The 19188-nt window shown below is 48.4% G+C and overlaps 5 protein-coding genes across 5 annotated transcripts; 4 read left to right on the top strand and 1 right to left on the bottom strand.

Annotated features, from left to right (window-relative positions):
* Positions 1-159: 159 nt before the first annotated feature.
* PPTG_04086 (hypothetical protein) lies at positions 160-1967 on the top strand (the record flags this gene model as incomplete). The annotated part of the gene is made up of 4 exons (XM_008897911.1): positions 160-524; positions 582-1008; positions 1044-1452; positions 1528-1967. The coding sequence occupies 4 exons, from the start codon at positions 160-162 to the stop codon at positions 1965-1967; spliced, it is 1641 nt and encodes a 546-aa protein (XP_008896159.1).
* A 3909-nt stretch (positions 1968-5876) lies between these two features.
* On the top strand, positions 5877-7553 carry PPTG_04085 (hypothetical protein; the record flags this gene model as incomplete). The annotated part of the gene is made up of 1 exon (XM_008897910.1): positions 5877-7553. One exon carries the CDS (start codon positions 5877-5879, stop codon positions 7551-7553), a length of 1677 nt encoding a protein of 558 aa, XP_008896158.1.
* A 69-nt stretch (positions 7554-7622) lies between these two features.
* PPTG_04084 (CAMKK/CAMKK-META protein kinase) lies at positions 7623-11644 on the bottom strand (the record flags this gene model as incomplete). Its single annotated transcript, XM_008897909.1, has 1 exon — positions 7623-11644. One exon carries the CDS (start codon positions 11642-11644, stop codon positions 7625-7627), a length of 4020 nt encoding a protein of 1339 aa, XP_008896157.1. The 3' UTR covers positions 7623-7624.
* Positions 11645-13057: 1413 nt separating this feature from the next.
* PPTG_04083 (hypothetical protein) lies at positions 13058-14918 on the top strand (the record flags this gene model as incomplete). Its single annotated transcript, XM_008897908.1, has 1 exon — positions 13058-14918. The coding sequence occupies one exon, from the start codon at positions 13058-13060 to the stop codon at positions 14894-14896; it is 1839 nt and encodes a 612-aa protein (XP_008896156.1). The 3' UTR covers positions 14897-14918.
* Positions 14919-15500: 582 nt separating this feature from the next.
* PPTG_21564 (hypothetical protein) lies at positions 15501-16237 on the top strand. Its single transcript, XM_008898372.1, has one exon. It carries the CDS (start codon positions 15703-15705, stop codon positions 15877-15879), a length of 177 nt encoding a protein of 58 aa, XP_008896620.1. The 5' UTR covers positions 15501-15702; the 3' UTR covers positions 15880-16237.
* The last annotated feature ends 2951 nt before the right edge of the window (positions 16238-19188 follow it).

Genomic DNA, 19188 nt, shown 5'->3' with positions numbered 1-19188 from the left:
GTCAGTCGGCAGTCCAGGGCACTGTGTGTCCGAGTGGATCGCAACGTGATTTAGCGAACCCCACTCCACCACAAAAGGACACTTGACCATGCGAGATAGTCTGGTGGCCCTGTTCGAATACCAGAGACGCCTAGAGGAAGACTACCAGTCGAGGTTGAGATGTCGGGGACTTTGCGCGACGTGGCGTACACGGATGAGATGAACGCCGTGTTGGGGATGACTACACGCTGGGTGGCAGAAGCAATAAAGTCCCAGTTCGATGTAGCAATGGGTGGTGAAATTGCTGACTCGTGCGCCTTCCGGGATAACGGAGCACATGTGACTGTCTCTCGAAATGGACGAGAGTATCTTCTGGAGAAGGAAAGCTGGAAGTGTGATTGCGGTTTCTCCCAGACGATGCAGCTCCCTTGTCGTCATGCGTGGTGTACAGAAAGACGTGTGGAAACCCGTTTGTCATCCCTTACGGAGCAATTGAGACCAGGTACGTTCCGCTGCTTTCCAGGTATTGCCCAGGTACCGAACAGGTATTGACCAGGTTTTATTGGTGGCTAACGTACGGCTTGGTTGTTTGCATTTGGTAGATGGTTTGGGCGGAGTCGCTGTTCACTAGAGCATCTAACTGAGATACCAGAATCATTTGTGGCCAAAATCTTCAAAGCAAAAGGAGGAGATTCGACGACGGCTACTGCCCTTAGTGAGCCGGAGAAATACCGGCGAGCCCAACAAACCTTCGCTCGTATTGGAAGCGAGCTTGCGCGGCTAGACGACGGTGAGACTGCACTTGAAGAATTAGACCGCTGGTGGTACAATTTGAGACAGCGGGCTGGCGTGGCGGTCCCTACTGGAGAAGAAGATGAGCATGTCCACAACCATGAAGATGACGATCAACACGGAGAAGGGGAAACGGAGACTCTACCGGTACGTTGCCGACAAGTCGGGGCGACAGTGGTCCCGTGGCTCAAGACGGCGCGATTGCATGCACCGATACTAATGAACCAACTCAACGGAGTGCCGATCGATCACCTTCGTGAACCGCTGGGAAGCTAAAGGGTGGTTCTGTACCGGTGGCTTTGGTGCCCACGATACGCCTTTCCGGTAAAGTTCGAAGGGCGGGTCGGCCGAACCTGAATCGAGTACAAGTGAAAGAGAAGTCTCGAGTAGCTCACAAAGAATACAATCAAGGGATGCGATTGAGAGTTCTTCTCCGGGGAAGTGACGTTTGCGACGTCGTTACAACTTTACGTGAAATACGGCCTGGTGTAAGCGAAGTCGGGTCTTATTTGGCCACCCATGAAGTCAAGACGAGTGCCAGCAAGCGGACCCCGAAGTGGAGCATCGAGGACAACTTTGTGCCTTCTCGAGTGCGGTTTAGGCTTCCTGAGGAAGTTATCAGCAACGCATTAAACCTTTTGAAAACCGAAATTCGCGATGGTGACACAGAAATCGAACTAGGTAGCGATAGATAACGAACGGATGAGACGAATGGATATGTGGTGACATTTGAAAGACTGAGCCAGTCTACGACAGAGCAACTGGAAGCCATGCAGTGGCTTTGGAACCTACAGTCGGCTTGCAGAGAAGCCGTGTTGAGCTGCACGTGGCTCACTCGTTCGGTTAAAGAAGTGGAAGATGACACATCACCGGCACACGTAGCTTTCTTACAGATTTTGGAGTGTTGGCCGTACGCTGCGTTAAAAGAGTTCGGGTTTGACCTATCGTACGCGGCAATATTTTGCCTGAGGGACTCGCAATGGCTGAACGATACCGTGATGAGAGCTGTTGCGGTAAGCTTGAGCCGCTTCAAGAACAACCAGACTGTGATGCTGCCTCCGCCGACTAGCGATGGACAGCGCGGTGATATTCTGCAAGAAAAAGCCATCCGTTCTATCGCTCGAGCGGTGGCTTCGCGACCTTTCGTCCTGATGCCCGTTAATCTTGGAGGGGTGCGTTGGGCTGGTCTCCCCTGACACCGCCGCGAGGCGGTGGAGAGCCTCCCACTCGACGCGAGTGAGATGGGGGAAATTATCGTGCTTTAGGGTAGTCCAGGAGGAACTAGACGTCAGGCCGTGTTTCATCTTGATCTTGGTCGTTGGAAGGAAACGAAGTGCTACCAGGTGTAACGGGCCAGGTATTTACCATTACTAGCTTACACGTAGCGATGAGGAAGCGTACTTAGCACGACAAGATTCAATTCTCTGTAAAATAAACTCGGATTTAATTTTGGTCCAGGGCGGAGCCCTGGCCCCTTCAGAACCACTCAAATGCAAGTCGACTCTTGATTGGCTGAATAGCTGACCTTTCAGCCAATCAGAATACGATAACACAGCACGCGCTACCCGCATGCTATTGTACCTACTTTTGTAAAACAAACCTACCTACTTATATAAATGGTGACCCATTACATAAGCCAGTTGTGTACTATCACAACAAGAAGGCCTGGATGACTGCATTGCTGTTTCAGGACTGGCTACATGGTTTTAACTTGAAGATGGCTGCCCAGAACCGCAACGTGCTTTTACTTGTGGACAACGCATTCAGCCATAAAGTGCTACAACCTCTTTCTTATGTACAAGTTAAATTCTTACCCCCCGGCCGACATGACCTCATGTTAACCGACAGACACCTTGCTAGCGTTACTGCTAAAGATTTGTGCATTTGCGTTTAATAATTATAATCTGTTTATCCATTTAGTTAGTCAAGTTAGTACCGGGATGATACGCCGGAAGTAGCGCTGAGGAGATTTCTACGGTGCGATGGCACGAAGTACTTGTAACTGTTTGTGGTAAAGTGATCCGCAAAGTTGATATCGGCTACGCGATACGGGAGCAGCTAAAGCATCATTGATTGTCAAGTCATTCGCCACGACGTTGGTCCATCCCTAACATAGGTTTGACAGTGTTTTTGGATGGTCTGCGGAAGTGGAGGGTGAATCCAATCTCGATTAATACGCCAAAGCATTGGCGGGGATTACACCAGTCCTGGTCATAGCACCCCGGCATACATTTCTGACTAGTATCGGTTGGGTTACTGTTAGCTTAGGGGGTCTCCACGATGTTTGAAATGAGGCTTCGGCGATAGATTCCTCCAATCCCTACTCGTTTTTTTATGATTCGGTGGCCATGACATCGGTGTAAGGATAAACCTTCATAACTTTATAAAGTTTTATTGTCAGCCCTGCAGCTCAGTTGCTGCCAAAAAACTAAGGGTAAAGCAGCTCAAGTAGAATTATCTTGTTAATTATTAAGGTCCGGGCTATTACTTCGAAGTATCCTTGATGCAACTATACGAAACTAAAGTCGCAGAGTTAATATCACACCTTTTAGTTGAACCCTCTCTCTGGCCGCAATCACTTATAAAATGCTGTTATGCCAGTGGCCACAGGCTGTGGCTACCATAGCCGTTCCTGGCGAGAGAGGAAATGGACCTGCCAACAGCAGTTCCTTGAAGTGATCTGGAGTGTCGCGATCATTCTAAGTACCGTTGAGGTGGCCTATTTGTGGTGTCCTTTTGAACATATAACCTTCTAATTTATATATGCCTTTGTGCTTGGATGCATTCAAAAATGGAGATTAAACTTGTAACCTGTTTATATTGATACAGCTGTATACAGCTCATTACATCCAAGATCCTATGCGAGATTGGACAGTCCAACTGGACTAGACAACTTGCGCAACTGAAAGTTTGATTTTTGACATAACAGCCGTAGCAACACCATCCGATTAGTCAAGTGTATTCCACAAATTTGTTGACAAATATTGGCAATTCTAAAGAGTTATTTAGGCTCAAATTGCATGATAGTGCGACGAATAAAAAAAAAAAAAAAATCAAAATAGCGACCCTCGTGCAGACTTGTAGCGAGTCATCTGCACGATCCACCTCAGGTGACGCCAAAGTAGTACGCCTTGACGGCCTGATAAAACGTCGCTTGTTTCATTCGCGTCATTGATAGTATCAAGGATTTGGGATTTGGGATCACAAAGGTCTCGTAGACTAATGCACGTGTCCAAGTGCCACTATGTAGACGGCTTACCAGCTTGTGGTAGTCTGTCACTGCCGGTATTAACAAACATGGCTTAGTTCGGTGATACAGACGCCTGTCCGTCGGATTTTTCAACTCCTGCTATAGCTTTGTTCAATTAACAACAATAGTATGTATCAAACACCCGAGCCTGATGCTGTTATCGTTATATAATAGCAGTTGAATCATGGCAAGTAGCAACAGTAGCAACACTAAATGCCTTCTTGTATGCTCTTTGCAATCTCCAAATCTGCCAGGCTTCAATAACTTTACTGGTAGTGTTCACACAAAAGCAATGGGTCAACGTCATTGAAATATATCAGTAGGTTGGAGCGTCATATTGAATTTTTTGAAAGATTTGGGATTACCAAATCTTCATCATGTTTTGTTCGCGATATGCTAAACATCACTAGGTTGGAGTAACATTATCATATTCTTTTGTAAACGAGCAAGGCTTTCCGTCTTGATATAGCTGGCAATTAAGTCCCACAAATATCACGATGGGCCGTCAATCTTTAAGTTAATCTAAAGAATCGATCCAGACCTTCTTCACCTCGTACACCATCCTGGATTACATGCTATGCTGTGCTTATCATAGATGGTACGCTTGCAGTTGGAGTGACGACTGAGGAGGAAAGCAGGGGCCTCGATGTGTGCTGGTTCAGTATGATCTGTTCATTTGGGACTGTTATTTCCGAAGGCAAATGGTTTGGTTGCAAGTTGAAAGTTACAACAGCTATTGTGTCGAGACTCAAAAGTCTACTGGCTGCGACTAACCTTCTTAATTATCATACGGACCCTCCTCGACCCGCAGTCACTGCGGCAGTGTGGGTATCTTCAGGCTGAAGACTTAGCATCTGGATGAGCTTGCCATTCTTACCAGCTGTTCTGAATCGTGGGTTTGTTTATGTTCACCAGGTGCGGTTCACGTACTGTAAATGCGTGGCTGCTGCATGTACTGAAATGTTTTAATTATTTTTGTAAAATCTTGTACTAAAGACATCATAGCCAAGACACACAAGTTTTTTTAAACTCTAAGAAGTAACCATTCAGCAGAACCTCGAATGTTTTCATAGCAAGATATTAACTATCATGTTTGAATATTTTGCTCCCAAAGTGCTACTGTGTACGTGTATAAATGTAATTGGTACACTAAACGACGAATACACGAAGTTTCGATGCGAGTCATCTGACCAATATTTCGTAGAAATTCCGACATTATAAGCTGTGCTACTTCTTCCCCGCACGTGTCATATTTGATACGACGACCACATGAAGGTTCGGTGCGGTTCCTCTGACCAGTATTTTACTACTAGTATCATGATGTGAAATCAGATGAAACGAGTTACAGTATCGAGTAGCCAACTGCGCTAAAAAGAATCAAGCTTCGCATTTCGATGGAATTTAGTGCATGCAATTAGTTACTACATGAACACTATGTGCCAAGTTCATGATGTTATTAAATACTTTGTTTAAGTACTTTAAAAAGTAGCCATTATTCACAGAAATTCAGTGCACGAGGGCGGAAGGCTTCCCAACATATGGCTCTTCGAAATATCTTCAAGGGGTTTTAACTAGCAAATGTGTACCCCCGTGTTCAACACCAGTCCATCCCCATCCCGTCGTGGTTCGCAGCCGATACGCTGAAGTACCCTACGGAACCACCTATGCATACCGGCACGATGTCGTGAAGGTATTGAAGCCCGCTTAGATATGTAGATGACTCAAGGACGATCCCTTTTCCACTTTGTTTGAGGTCGAATCCTCCGCTCCCTCAACGGAGCCGAGGAGAATTCGTTTTGCTCTGATCTCACACAAGCTCCACGCGACTCGATCGGTGTCTTTCTTCGACTGTACAATGGCTCGATCAAGGATACTTTTCGCCTTCCTCGCTGCAGTCGTCGGATTCACTCTTACTGAAAGTATCGCAACACCCAGGTCTTTGAGGACAGTAGCGACGGAGCCTCCCGGCTCACTTGTCTCCAGTTCATCTGCGTCCAACAGCGGTATCGAGTTTGCTACCCCTGCTACTGCGACGAGTACCGTCCGATCGACTTATCGCAACTGGGTGGGCTCGTGGAGTATGTCACCTGATACCGCGTGCTATCGAAAAGCTCACATCATGGACGTCTGTCCTAGCAACTACGACCGTAATGAGGCTACAAATACCTGTTGGACCGAATGTCCATTAGACTACCCCGTCGAGTGTGGCATGGAATGTATTCGACAAAATGATGACTGTGGGATTGAAGTGACCAGTAAGGTTACTGCTGTTGCTATGACTATTCTCAGTAGCGCTACATTCGGCGTGTTCGGCGAGCTGGCCAAGTTGGGTCAGAAGATTTCGTGGGCTGTCAAGTGCTCCAACTCGATGATGCTGGTGCTGCGAGGAATTATCCGATACATTCGCACTATGAAGGCGGAAGACCCGCAGGCGACCGACCGCCAGCTACTCATTCTACTATACCAGACGAGCACTGTGGTTACGGACCTACCTATCGCAATTACCATATGCATGGGCAAAGCTGTCCCCCCGAACCTTCGTTTGTCACAATACGTGCTATCAACGGCGGAGTGGGTGCTCATGCAAGTTCTAGCTCATGACGACAGTATAATCTCGAGTTGGGGGAGGTTCCGTGCCTTCCTTAAAGGTGCTAACTTCACTGAAGCTGCGGAGGAGATCACGGAGGGAGAGATTGAGTCACTCGAGACGGCTATGAAGCAGAACTCGAGTTGTGCCGGAGACCTCAAGTCCCTAACTGACCGCGTTTGGCTGACTGTAAACGAGTACCGACAAGAGAACCCTGCCATTACGGACGATGAGATTCGCCTCAAGATCAGCGACTCCGACCTCGTACTCTACGACGTGCCTACAGTGACCAACAACTGTATGCACCAGATGATCTCCGAGTCCAGTCTAACGACCGCCTATAAGACCCGTGAGGTCTTACGGAAGACCTTCGGGGTCATCATCGACGACCTCATCAAATCGGGGAAGAGCGACAATGGCACGTCCTACGACGAGAAGGAAAAGGCGTACAAAGTGGTCGACTTTGCCTTCTCCACTGCCGCTGCAACGTTGCTAGATCCCACGCGTATTACGCTGTTGTTTTCCGAGTACATCCAGACGGTCTGTGGGCCAACCCAATTCATGGGGGAGATCGACGACGGTACTGATGCTGCCACGTTGGGCTTGAACACACTTGAAGACGCTTTCAAAGGCAGTAAAAGCTCGTGGACCAAGAAAGGCGACGGTAAAGTTATCATCAACTTTAAGAGTACAGACACGAAAGACGTGACGGTCAACATCATGTCTGGAGGAGACAGAATCGATGAAGTCGATGTAAAAGCTGGAGGAACTGCCCAATGGAATTCAACTGTTAAAGCGCTAGGCGGTAAGACGCTCTACCTTGATCGCTGGCGCCCGGGTTTCCTCGGCCTTCCCGGCACTGGGGGAGGTTCACTTGTGTTGTGGGTGCCTAGGGCCTCTCAAGGAGGCCACTTAGAAATTGAGGCGAAGCTCAACGTGAGCTAGAATGCCTCCGTTCATTTTTACAATGAATAATTACAATAGAACCTAGAATGAACAATTTTCAATCAGGATCATTATGGCGGCTGTAGAAGAACGGCAATGACCGTAATGTTGTCGTTAGAGTACCGACGAATCCCCTCCTGGGCCAGTTCATGGGCTGCTAGCTGTAAATCTCCATGCAACTCCACACGCTCTCGAAAAATCGCAGTAGCTTCTTCGCTTGTTAAAACATCCCATAATCCGTCGCAAGCCAGAAGCAGGAAGGCGTCGTCTTTCGGGTTAAGCGCCAGTTCATGCACATCAGGCTTCGCCGTAAGCAACGGCGGTACTTTTTCATTGTCACGGAAAGCACGTCCAAATCCTGAAGACCCTGCATTTGCTTGTGGCTGGTCCAACATCCCTTTGAATTCAAGATCCCCAAAAGCCCGAGTTATCGCCATAACACCGTTAACTCGGTTATTTACCACACGACCTCCTAGTTGAATAACACGCTCGCGTTCGGCTTCTAATGTAAGACGATGATCTTGTGTGAGCTCTACCGTATCACCGTCACGTTTGCCTAATACAAGACGACAGTCTCCCACATGTGCGATCGTCAGCAGGATATTCCTATTCACTCCTGGTCGTAGTATTAGTCCAGTGGCAGTGGAGCCACTGAGATCGTCTTTGTGTAACAAATAATCGCACACTGAAGCATCGAGCGATTCAAAAGAGTCTTGTAAGTCTTTAACTGTAAGAGCAGCGTTTGGAGCCTTGAAAATCCAATTGTGAAGTTGTTCGTGTAAAATATTGGCACATTCCTCCCCTCCGTGCCCATCGTAGATTCCAACATACGCAGTATCAGCCCACAAGGTATTGCCCAGAGTTGTTGTGATCGAAGGAAATACTACCCATCTGTCCTCTTGTGTGCTTCGTCGACCTTGTAATGATGAAACGCCATAACGAACAGCCAGAGCGGGGCTTTCGCCGTCGAAACGGAGGTCGTCGGAGCTTCCGGTATTTCTCCCCCACGATGCTCGGTTGTCGATACAAGATACAGTAGAAGTCGATAGTTTACTGGCGTTGCCACTGCTTCCATTACTATTCGTGATACTTGCTAAAGGTGGCATGGAGAGCGTTGTTAGTAGTAATTCGTCGAGTAGTTGCGGCGACTGGGACACTGCCAGATCGTCATCATCTGAAATGAGCTCTTCGTCATCGAGACTATCGTTCATACTGTGAACGTGAGGCTCCGCATGATCTTCACTGGGTGGAAGAACCTCCAATGTGTTCTTGTTACTCGCTTTCTTGCGCGAGAACAGTTGCGAGCGGTAATCGGTCTCTTCACTCGAGAGAACTTTGCGCTCGTCCGATACCACATCGTCGGATGTCACAGCACAAATTTTGTTGGTTCTAGCGAAATTCTTCGCTTTTATCGACTTTGGTGACTGTGCGAACACGATATTCGAGTTTTCCCAGTCTGTCGTCGTTTTTTTCTTCGCTTCCAGATTCTCACGAGCTGTTTTGAGACGCTTGTGCATCTGCTTACGAATATTCACAACGATCGCTACGTGATTCGCGCCCACGGCATGCTCAATCTCATCTTTAGACACTGAGATTGGTCGCGAAGGTCGATTAGTAGCCAAATTGTGTTTCTCGTTCTTAGTAACCCAGGGGTGAACCATAACGTCGAGAAGCGTAAGACGCTTCTGTGTCGATTTTGTGAGCATCCCATTGAGCAAATGGGCCAACAACGGGTCGATTGCCGCAGGAAATACTAAGGGGTCATTCTGAATCCTTTCGAACATATGCATGGCACTTTTAGCCAAGAACGGAGGGTTTCCGAATTTAAGCATGAAGATCGTAGCTCCAAGCGCCCAGACGTCTGCGAGTTGACCTGAAAACTCTTCACCTGAGCACATTTCGGGCGACATAAACGCAGGAGTACCGGCTACATCCGTGATCTTTTGTTTACTACCGTAAAGTGATTGCGAGATGCCGAAATCAGCAATTTTCACGACATCTTTGTCCCCAACGAGAAGATTCTGAGGCTTGATATCTCCATGTACAATTTTCTGTTCGTGAAGGTAGGCTAATCCTAGAATGACTTGCAGGAAAACACTGTGTAGATCTCGATCTCGCAGGTTTTCCAGTGTTCCCTGTGGATTTTTCTTCTTCTGAAACGACAACATGTCGCCGTGCTTCATGTACTCGAGAACGAGGAAAAGTTTGTTCATCTTCGGGTCGTCCATAACTTCATACAAACGCAGTACATTCGGGTGGTTGAGCTTCTTCATGATGGCAATTTCGCGCTTGATATCGTCCAGTTTGCTCTGTTTGCCCAGTTTATCTTTCTTCATCACGTCACGACTGATAAATTTCATCGCAAATAGTTTACCGGACTGTTTCTCCTTGCAGAGCTTCACTTCGGCGTACCCTCCGACGCCTAGAGGTTCTAGAATGATGTAGTTGTTGATCATCGTGCGTGAGTTAAGCCAATCGCCAAATTTCGGGACTGGATGAGGCAAGTTGTGTTGAGGCAACTCTGCTTTCTTCTTCTTTACTACTTTTGTGTCTCGAATGGCAGAGGCAGCGGGTGATCCACTAGGCGACGGCGCTGACTTACTAGGAGACATATCGCCTGCCATTACAAGTGGAACAACTGCAGGTGCGAGGTTATTGACGATGCCTGAACGATATGAACCCTGCTTGGCTGGAGACATAGAGAGCGATGCACCGGCACTTCGGGTTGGCGACATATTACCTTGACGATAAGATGGTGGCTGAGGTGTGCGTCCTGGCGTCAGTCCTGATGTTATGCGCGTAGGAGAACCGCTTGCTGGGGGTACGATGGTAAGGCCGTGCACGTGTCGTGACGGAGACTGAGCCGGACTGGCTTGGAGACCTTCCCGTGCTGACATCAAAGGCGTTATAGGCTTGGCTGGACTAACTACACGTCTGACGGGGGATTGAGGCGGTAGATCTACAGGACCGTCCAGCCAGTCGTGAACATAATCGTCGGATTCACCTACGTCTTCGCTGGCATCACTGCTATCATTGCTATCGGACTCCACGTTCTCGATATCGTCGGATAGATCAAGGGCTGGTCGGAATTTTGGTTGAAAGCCTGAAGATCGACGGCGTGGTAGCGACACTGGTGGATTCGCAGCACCCTGTTCGGTCTTCTGGGACTCGCTTTTCAGGTTGCTGTTGCTTGATTGCTGTACCTGAGAGGCTCCGACTGTCATTTTGGCTGGACTGTTGCTTCGAGGCGATTTCGCAGTGGGTGTTAATACCACAGTGATGGCTTCGTCACCAAGATCCCAGTCTTCCACGTCTTCGTCCTCTTTCTCAATATCTTCGCCAGAGTCTTCGTCTCCGTCACTGCTACTGCTCTCAACTTTCCTGGCTTTTAAGTTCGGATCTCCTGATTGTTGTTGTTGAATTATGTTGCGGTCTCCTGAAACCACAATATGAACGGGATATCCCCTTCCTCGAGCAGATGGGAGTGATCCGCGAGGCATCGGGACGTTTGGACCTTGAGGAGCTCGATATCCAGTCGGAATCGGACTTCCTCGTCCTCTTGGAGGCATCCCTGCTACCCAACCTGGTGCTCTTGCAATCTGTGGCTGTTGCAAAGGAATCGATGCTATCTGAGCCGCATTAACGTTTGATCCCTGTCGAGGAAGCACTTGTGCATTCTGTGCTCCAGTATTCTTCCGAATTGACCCGACATTAATTGCTTGATCTAGCCCGTCGACAGGATTCTGAGTGGCAACATGGCTGGGACTATCGCGCATTGAATACGATACATCGGGTAGCATGGAGGACGCCACTGGCAACTGTTCTCCAAGTATCGACTGCTGCATTAATGATTTTAAGGGGCTTCCATTGACGGTGTCAATACTCCCAGATCCTGGTCGATCTTGCCCGCCTTTCGTGTCACTAGGCTTTTCAATTTCCTTTGCCCCCATGGCCAACCGCAGTAGCGCATCACTCGGTGGTTTACTCTGATCAGTTTCGTCGTTGCTGCTTTTGGTGATTGGTTTGTTCTCACTTGAAATATTCACAGAATCAGGAGGTGGTGCAGGAGGCTTGCTGGCCTTAGCCCCCATTCGTAATGCCGTCCAAGCACTGCTCACCTCGTTGCCATCACTACGTCGAAAGCAGAATTGCTTCGACCAAGTAGTAAGAACGCAACGAGCTATTTGTGAAAGAACGACAGTTTCGTCCACTGGATGTAGATCTCCTGCATGAGTTTGATGAACTGTAAGGTGCCACCACGATGTGTTCTAGAAACAAGTTAATTTCACCTCCTAGGCACCACCACGCCAGTCGATAACCCTCTTAACGATTTCCTCCGGCGATTTCCACTTCAAAATCATCCCAACAAAAAATATAACTCGTGAACGGTATCAAGAATTGCATGTTACACGACTAAAAAAACACAACAAATCAAATAGCATTCCATTTTTTAATCAACATCGGAGTGTTCGATTCTGGATGTGGTTGCACTGCAATCTGTAAGAGCTCGCGACGGACTGCGGTCAACGGTAGCATCAAATGAATACTGTTGGCCAGATCAGTCACTCTACAGATAAACGATCGATCGACGAACCACGCTGCAGCGGATGGTTGGATGAGAGTGATACGACTTCACTTTGCAGCATCGATGCGTCAGTGCAACGTAGCGCCCGAATAAAGTGAGTAACCATCAACGTTTGGACGAACAAAGGGGGGCGGCGGCCTCTTGGTGCCAGACACTTTTAGTGATCACAAACGTTTCGTTCAAGAGCCGATCTAAAGCTGCTGAATGACGCGGCCTGTGGATGGAATGCACACAAGCTCGCTTGGTGCTCCAGATCTACTGTCATGAAGTTCTGTAGATACAAGCCACGAGAGGGTCGAAGTGTCGACGAATGTTGAAGCAAATCGTAGCAGAGACCAACGCGCCAAGCCGATTGGATCTGGCTCGCTAACGAGGATGTTGACTTGAAGACATCTGGTATACCTAGTAAATATTATACCCTGTTCATGTAAATACAAGTATACAACGTTTTACACAAGTGTTCAAGCCGATTTGTATTTTCACTGTGTAAATTGATACCACAATGATATTGAATATAATATAAGAACTTATTATTTCATTTTCTCTGTTGGATCTTCTGCTACAGTAGACGTTTGCGACTAGCAAAAGCGAGCATACTTTTACCTTCACATTCTCTTGAATCTTTGTCGGTCAGCGCAACACATTACAGTGGTTTTGTGAGGGTTTGCCTCAGCGGAAACCAAGAGTTTTGCTCGCTTGTGGACCGTATAGCATTGCCAAGTGCAATGTCACGTGCAACTACACCCGTCAGCAAGGTAACGCCATGACTACTGCGTTCACCGGTTTGTTGTCTGATGTCCTTGGATGATTGAGCTCGTCCAGTTTCATTCTACATTTTACTTCGCCAAGCGAAGACCAACTGCCAAAGTTATCGCCACTTCATCGTCCTTTGCCGCACGACCCGATGAAAGCGTGGAGAATGATGACACTACTGCACGCCTTGATCGTTTTGGCCGTGCTCGCCAGTGAATGCGATCCGGCATTCGGAAGCAACGAGGCTTCTTCATCGACATCGGAATTTGTCGGACAGGTCGAGACAGCGCCGTCTGCAATGCAGAGAGAGACAAGTGTCACCCATTCGACGGGCTCCAACTCGACTGCACTCTTCATTACGTCGCTAACGGAGAGCTCACCCGATGAGGCAGTCAAGACACAAAGTGACACCGCCCAGCAACCGACTGTCGCGACTATTTCGACAACTCAAGTCCAGACTGTCCCTACTTCTTCAGCTCCGTTGGCTGTGTCAACTACCGCTTCATCTAGCTCCTCGGGTTTGGACATCGTCTCGACAACAACGCCCCTCTTGCCCAACTGGGTCGGCACCGTTGATCCCTCCGACAGTGCTTGCTACCGCAAGACGTACATCTCCAGGACTTGCTCGGTTGGTTATGCCTACGATAACATCGCGACGTGCTGGGCACAATGTCCTCTGAATTACCCCGTGCAATGTGGCATGGAATGTATCCCTCAGAGTGATGACTGTGCGCTGGAGGTTATCACCAAGATCGAGTCGGTCGCAAAAGTAGCGCTAAATGCAGCGACGTCAGGTGTCTTCGGCCAGTTAAGCACGGCTAGCGCTGCTGTCCAGCAGGGTGTCAAGTGCGGACAGAAGCTCTTCATCGTGGTTCAAGATGTTGTAGCTTACGCAAAGAAGCTACAAATCAACTTTCCCAATGGCACCAACGAGCAGATCATTTCTTTATTAAACAACTCGGATATTGTCGTCAAGGACCTCCCTACTGCTGTGTGTGTATGTCTGGGGTTGGATGTACCCACCGACTACCTGAACCTCGCTTCAGACGTGGTAAAAGTCGTAAACAAGGTGCTAATTCAAGTGGTGGAGAAGGGATCTTCACTGCTGAGTGTGGACACGTTCCTGACCTTCATTAACGGCATTGGTGTTGGTAGCTCGGTGGAGTCGTTGAATGAAGACGACACCTCTACGTTAAAGAGCCTCATCTCGGAAGGCAAGACCTGCGGTACCGAACTACAATCGATCATTACGAAGGTTACGCAGGCGGTTGCTGATATCAAGACAGCTAATGCAGCGTCTTCTGCTGACGCTATCCGATTGGCTCTTGGTAACACCGCTCTCTTCCTTACGGAAATCCCTACTGTGACCAACAACTGCATTAAGAACATCACTGGAAACAACGCGAACACTGTGCGTGATCAGATCCGAAAAGGACTTAGCGTGATCACAGACAACCTTATCGCCTCTTCCGATGATGACAGAGGTAATGCTCTCTCCACGGCTGACTACATCCTCAAGGTGGCCGATATGGGACTCGATGTGATCGCCATGTTCGATCCTACGGGCATCGCGAAGATGCTGGAAGAGTTCATCCAGCCCATTTGCGGTCCTACGTCGTTCATAGGTGAGATCGACGATGGGTCCCTTGGCGATGCTCTCGCTCTTGTCGCCCATGGAGACGCTTTTGCTGGGAGCTACGGTACCTGGACGCACGCTGGTGATGGTGCTGTGAATATTGTGTTCCAGAGTACGGACACCGAGGACGTGACGGTCGAGATTCACTCTGGCGGCAAAATTGTGGATTCCGTGAAGGTGAAGAGCGGCGAGACTGTCACGTGGAACTCGACCGTGTCGACGTTGCAGGACAAGACGATATACTTGGACCGATGGCGTCCGGGTCTTCTTGGCCTTCCTGGGTCTGGTGGCGGCTCCCTCGTGCTGTGGGTACCTCGGTCGTCTGCAGGCGGCCGTATTGATCTTGTTGCCAATATCAACGTCAGCTAAGCTATGTTAAGCAACTTGGACGCAGGCAAGTTAAAAATCAATTTGCATCGATTTCTTGCGTTGCGCCCTATTGCAGTTTACATTGCAGTTAGCTTTGGGGTGCCATTAAGTATTGCAATCCGCGGAGATCACGCAATTGGGCATTACAATGTTTGTCCACTTGTGTCCAAAGAGTCGTGAAGACCCGTAGGTAGATTTCAACTATAACGTGGCTAGAAAAGTAAAGTAAATTAAAACCTTACAACTTTTTCCAGCAAGCGTTTTTTTCTCCTGTGCAGAGCGGTAAAACAGCACCATGTAGAGCGTAGCCATAAAAGATGGCTTCAGCCTTATTTTATTACTCAACGACAACGAACTTGCAGAACTTTCGTTGAAAATGTCGCTTGCCGTTGGATGGCATTCAGACGAAAAAACCCATTAAAATTTAATGGTTTTTTTCGTCTGAATGTCATTTCATCCAATCAGCATGCGTACCGACGAGATTTTGGAACTAAGTTAAAAGGGGTCTGAATGCCATCCCGGCTAGGGATGGTTTTGGACTACTTCTAAACGATCCAAAACACTTCCAGAAAACGTCCGATATTCCGTTCAAAATTCAAAAGCATGCAAAACTAACAGAAAGAATATTCTCAACTCGAGGCGCAGAGTTTTAGACACTTTTGGACTTCCCAACGGACATCGGCAGGCCCCAGAGCTGGCCACCAAGAGCTGCCCTAAGGATCACAGCGGCCGCTGAGAGCTATCGCAAGGACTCAGGGGTTGCTGAACTACATTGATGGCCTCCCAGAGCTGCTGAGAGGACCACCATGGCCGCCCCAAGCTGCAGTAAGAACGACGACGGCCGCCCGGATGCTGCTGGAAGTGACACGACGACCGTCCGGAGATGCTGGAAGAGTGGAGACCGCCGCCCAGAGCTGCTGAAAGAACGACGACGGCTGCCAGAGCTGCTGAAAAATGGTGGCCGCCCCCCAGAGCTGCTGTAAGGAGAACAACGGCTTCCAGAGCTGCTGGATAGACAAAATGAGCGCCCAAAACTGATGTAACACCATCCAGAGCTGCCGTAGCAACAAAAGTGGTCACAACGATGATAAAAGCATGTAAATAATGGAACTAACCAGATCTACGTGGCGAACTTACTGCTAGTATCATTATTATACTTAGTATAAAGTACTTCTTGAAGTACTACTAGTTGCAATGGAGGAAGGAAAAAGCAAGCAGGAGATACACTCAATTCGAAAGACAAGTTGTTGCTTTGCTTTATGCCACTTGAAGTATTAGTTTATTGGCAGCATCGACGCTGGCAGGAATCGATTTGATTGCCGCCGGCAAAACCATTAGCACCGTTCGTGGTCACGTGAAGCCTAGAGTCTCGACTCGAGCTGAAGGGAGGTGACAGTTAATTACCAATGCAATAGGAATCTTTTCGTAGCTAACGAGATGAAAGGTGTTGTATTCAAGTTAAAATTCGTGATCGATATCTACGCTCTCAGGGCACGATTGATGTCGAGCAAGGTCGATTTCACCACTTCGAATTGTACCGTAGTTGATGTAAATGTATGCCAGCATTTCAATCTTTTCGACTGAGAGTCTGTTCCTGCGCTTGGAGTGAATGTGATCAAAGATACTCCAAGCTCTCTCGCTTGCTGCCGAAGATGTCGGTATCGCAAATACAATCGCAGCTACCATCTTCAGAAGAGGGTAGTTCTTTTCATCTTTTGCTCCCCAGTAATCCCGCGGACATGCTTCAGAATACTTCCTTCGTAGCTCTTCACCGCCCCTCCGTTTCATGCATTTAAACTTGAGAATCTCAGCAGTTAACTTTGCCACATTAGCAGGGGTTATCATACCGCACCTGATTGCCAACTTGCAAACTTGATCGTCAACGTTTTCGTCATCATCACCAACGAAGTCGTCGAGGTTGGTTGCTGGATCTAGCAAGAAGGCAACGGCCATTGCATTTGTGTGGACGTATTTCCACCGTTTTTGAATCTTCTCACGGAAAAAGGTTTGGAGTTCGTCTAGTGAAATCGTTGTAATACTTGTATACTCGTCATCATCTCGGGAATCCAAATTCGATGCAGTCGCATTTTGCTGTTGATTCTCAGTAAGAAAAGTAGAAGATAGAATTTCAGCCGCGTCACTGAGCACCCCGATCCCAGCACCGTCCTGGTCATGGCTTTCCTGTTCCAAGTCGCTTTCTGCTAGCTCTGCCTGGGATTGTTCCCCGTCAGGCGACGTCACGCCGTACGCTGTGTGATACCGTAGCCACCGAAACCACTGATACACTCCAGAAATAAATCCACTGTCTGCTTCCAGCGCACGCAGTGCCTCTATAATGGGGTCAAACATGCGCACAATAGTTCTTAAACTGCTCCAAAAGCCATCGTCACGAACTAATCCAATAACGTAGCGTAGTTTTTTTCGATTCGATGGGGTTCCACGATAGCGGTCTCTAAACGTCTCGTAACTGGAACTCAAAAAAAGTTTTTCCAGGATCTCCTGGCTGTTTAGCACATTCCGCATGCAAGCGTGGACTGAGTACCAACGTGTTGGTACGGGCAACACAAGATTCCTGGCCCTCATTCCAGCCTCTCGAACCCCTTGTTGCAGCCGCTTGAACTCATCAAATAGAGCAAGATGGTCCCTTATGAAGCGAGTAACAGGCACGGCTCTTGACACAACAGCTTTAACGGCGGTAAAGCGCGATACGTCCTGCATCAGTAAATTTAAAACGTGTGCCGCACAACCACCACTGATAACGTTCGGACGCCTCATCTGGACCTGCCCTGACGCACTTCGCATGTTACTAGCATTATCCGTGACGACGCCAACCACTTGTGCAGTCGTCTCCTGCTCGATTTCAGCAATGACCTTGTCGATTTCGTCAGCAAAGTATCTGGCAGTGTGCTGCTTCGATCTCGTGGACCATGACGACCAGAACATGGAAGGCATCCCTGGGGCAACCACCATGAAGTTTATAATGCTGGAGCCATTCGTATCCGTCCAACCATCCGTAACGAGTGACACATAGGTATGAGCGTTGATCAAATCAATAACCTTCGAGCGAATTTCATCTCGTACTTGTTTTAGCAGCACCATACTCAACTTGTGACGCGAAGGTAACTTCACTGACGGTGCTACCAAAGCAATAAAGTCGCGAAATACTTGAGCTTCAAGCAGTATAAATGGTAAGGCACACACGAAAAACACCCGTGCAAGTGCCATTTCGAAGGCGTCTTGATCAATCTCATTTTTCGACGGCTCTGCAGTCGGTTGTGACGGCGTCACCGTTGGTACAGAAGGTGGTGTTGGTCGTAGAGAGATCTGTACATCTCTCGGGACATTAGGGCACTTGTTGGCCTTCATCAAGTGGTCCAACAAGTTGCCACTCGGCTTACCGTTCTTCTTCAGAACGCCGCAATAGTTGTACCGCCCGTGTTTCTTCCCATTCTCACGTTCGATAGTGTAGTGTTTCCAGATGTCGTCCCGCGGGCGTCATATCTTCAAAGGAGACCCCTCGAGACCGTCGTGACGACCCTGGAGTACGGGCTGAGCGCGCTGGCGTTCGGGGAGTACGCGGGGAACTAATTGTACGGGATGATCGACCAGTTGTTGAAGAGCGGGGAGATCGAGATGAAGCTACAGTTCGTGATAAGTTCGGCGGGATTAAGGTAGAGGTGGATAGCACTGGGGACGAGGACTCGGGGGGAGGCGAGAACATCACTCTACGGGAGCTTGCCGGTGACCTTGGGCGGCCCTCAAGAGGCCTTAGAGGTGATGAGTCCCTCTGGTAGGGGCTGTACCGAAGCGCTCTTTGTCGTGACGAGCCTGGAGGCGATCGAAACGTGGTGGAAACGGAGCATTGGCTGGTTGGGTAGAGCCCAGGTGATGCTACCGGAAGCCGCAAGCTCTCCGATTGCGATGGCGAGTTGGCCGCAGCTTCCTCGGTTGTCATCATTGGCACGACCGCTTTGTCTTCGAGATCTCGACTTTGGGAAATCCTCACTGGCTTTCAGACTTTTGGATACTTCTAAAGTGTTTAAAACATTCTGGAGTATTTTAAACGTTTTTTACTCTACAAATCTGAAACCATCTCTACTACCGACTGAGTTAGACGGGTGTACCGTCACAAACCTTACAGTAACTTAACACAAACAAAGTGCAACACAACACCAAACAAACCAACAACACAACACCAAACAAACCAACAACACAACACCAAACAAACCAACAACACAACACCAAAATACATTTACACACTCTCGCATTTACCCACCAACTCATGGAGCTAC

This window comes from Phytophthora parasitica (assembly GCF_000247585.1).
Source record: "Phytophthora parasitica INRA-310 unplaced genomic scaffold supercont2.6, whole genome shotgun sequence".
Classification (NCBI taxonomy): domain Eukaryota; phylum Oomycota; class Peronosporomycetes; order Peronosporales; family Peronosporaceae; genus Phytophthora; species Phytophthora nicotianae.
This window is presented reverse-complemented; position numbering and strand designations above follow the sequence as displayed.

What these genes read in the sequence shown, in the direction of transcription:
- PPTG_21564 (XM_008898372.1), top strand. Translation starts at nt 15,703, where the DNA reads ATGGCCGCCCCAAGCTGCAGTAAGAACGACGACGGCCGCCCGGATGCT.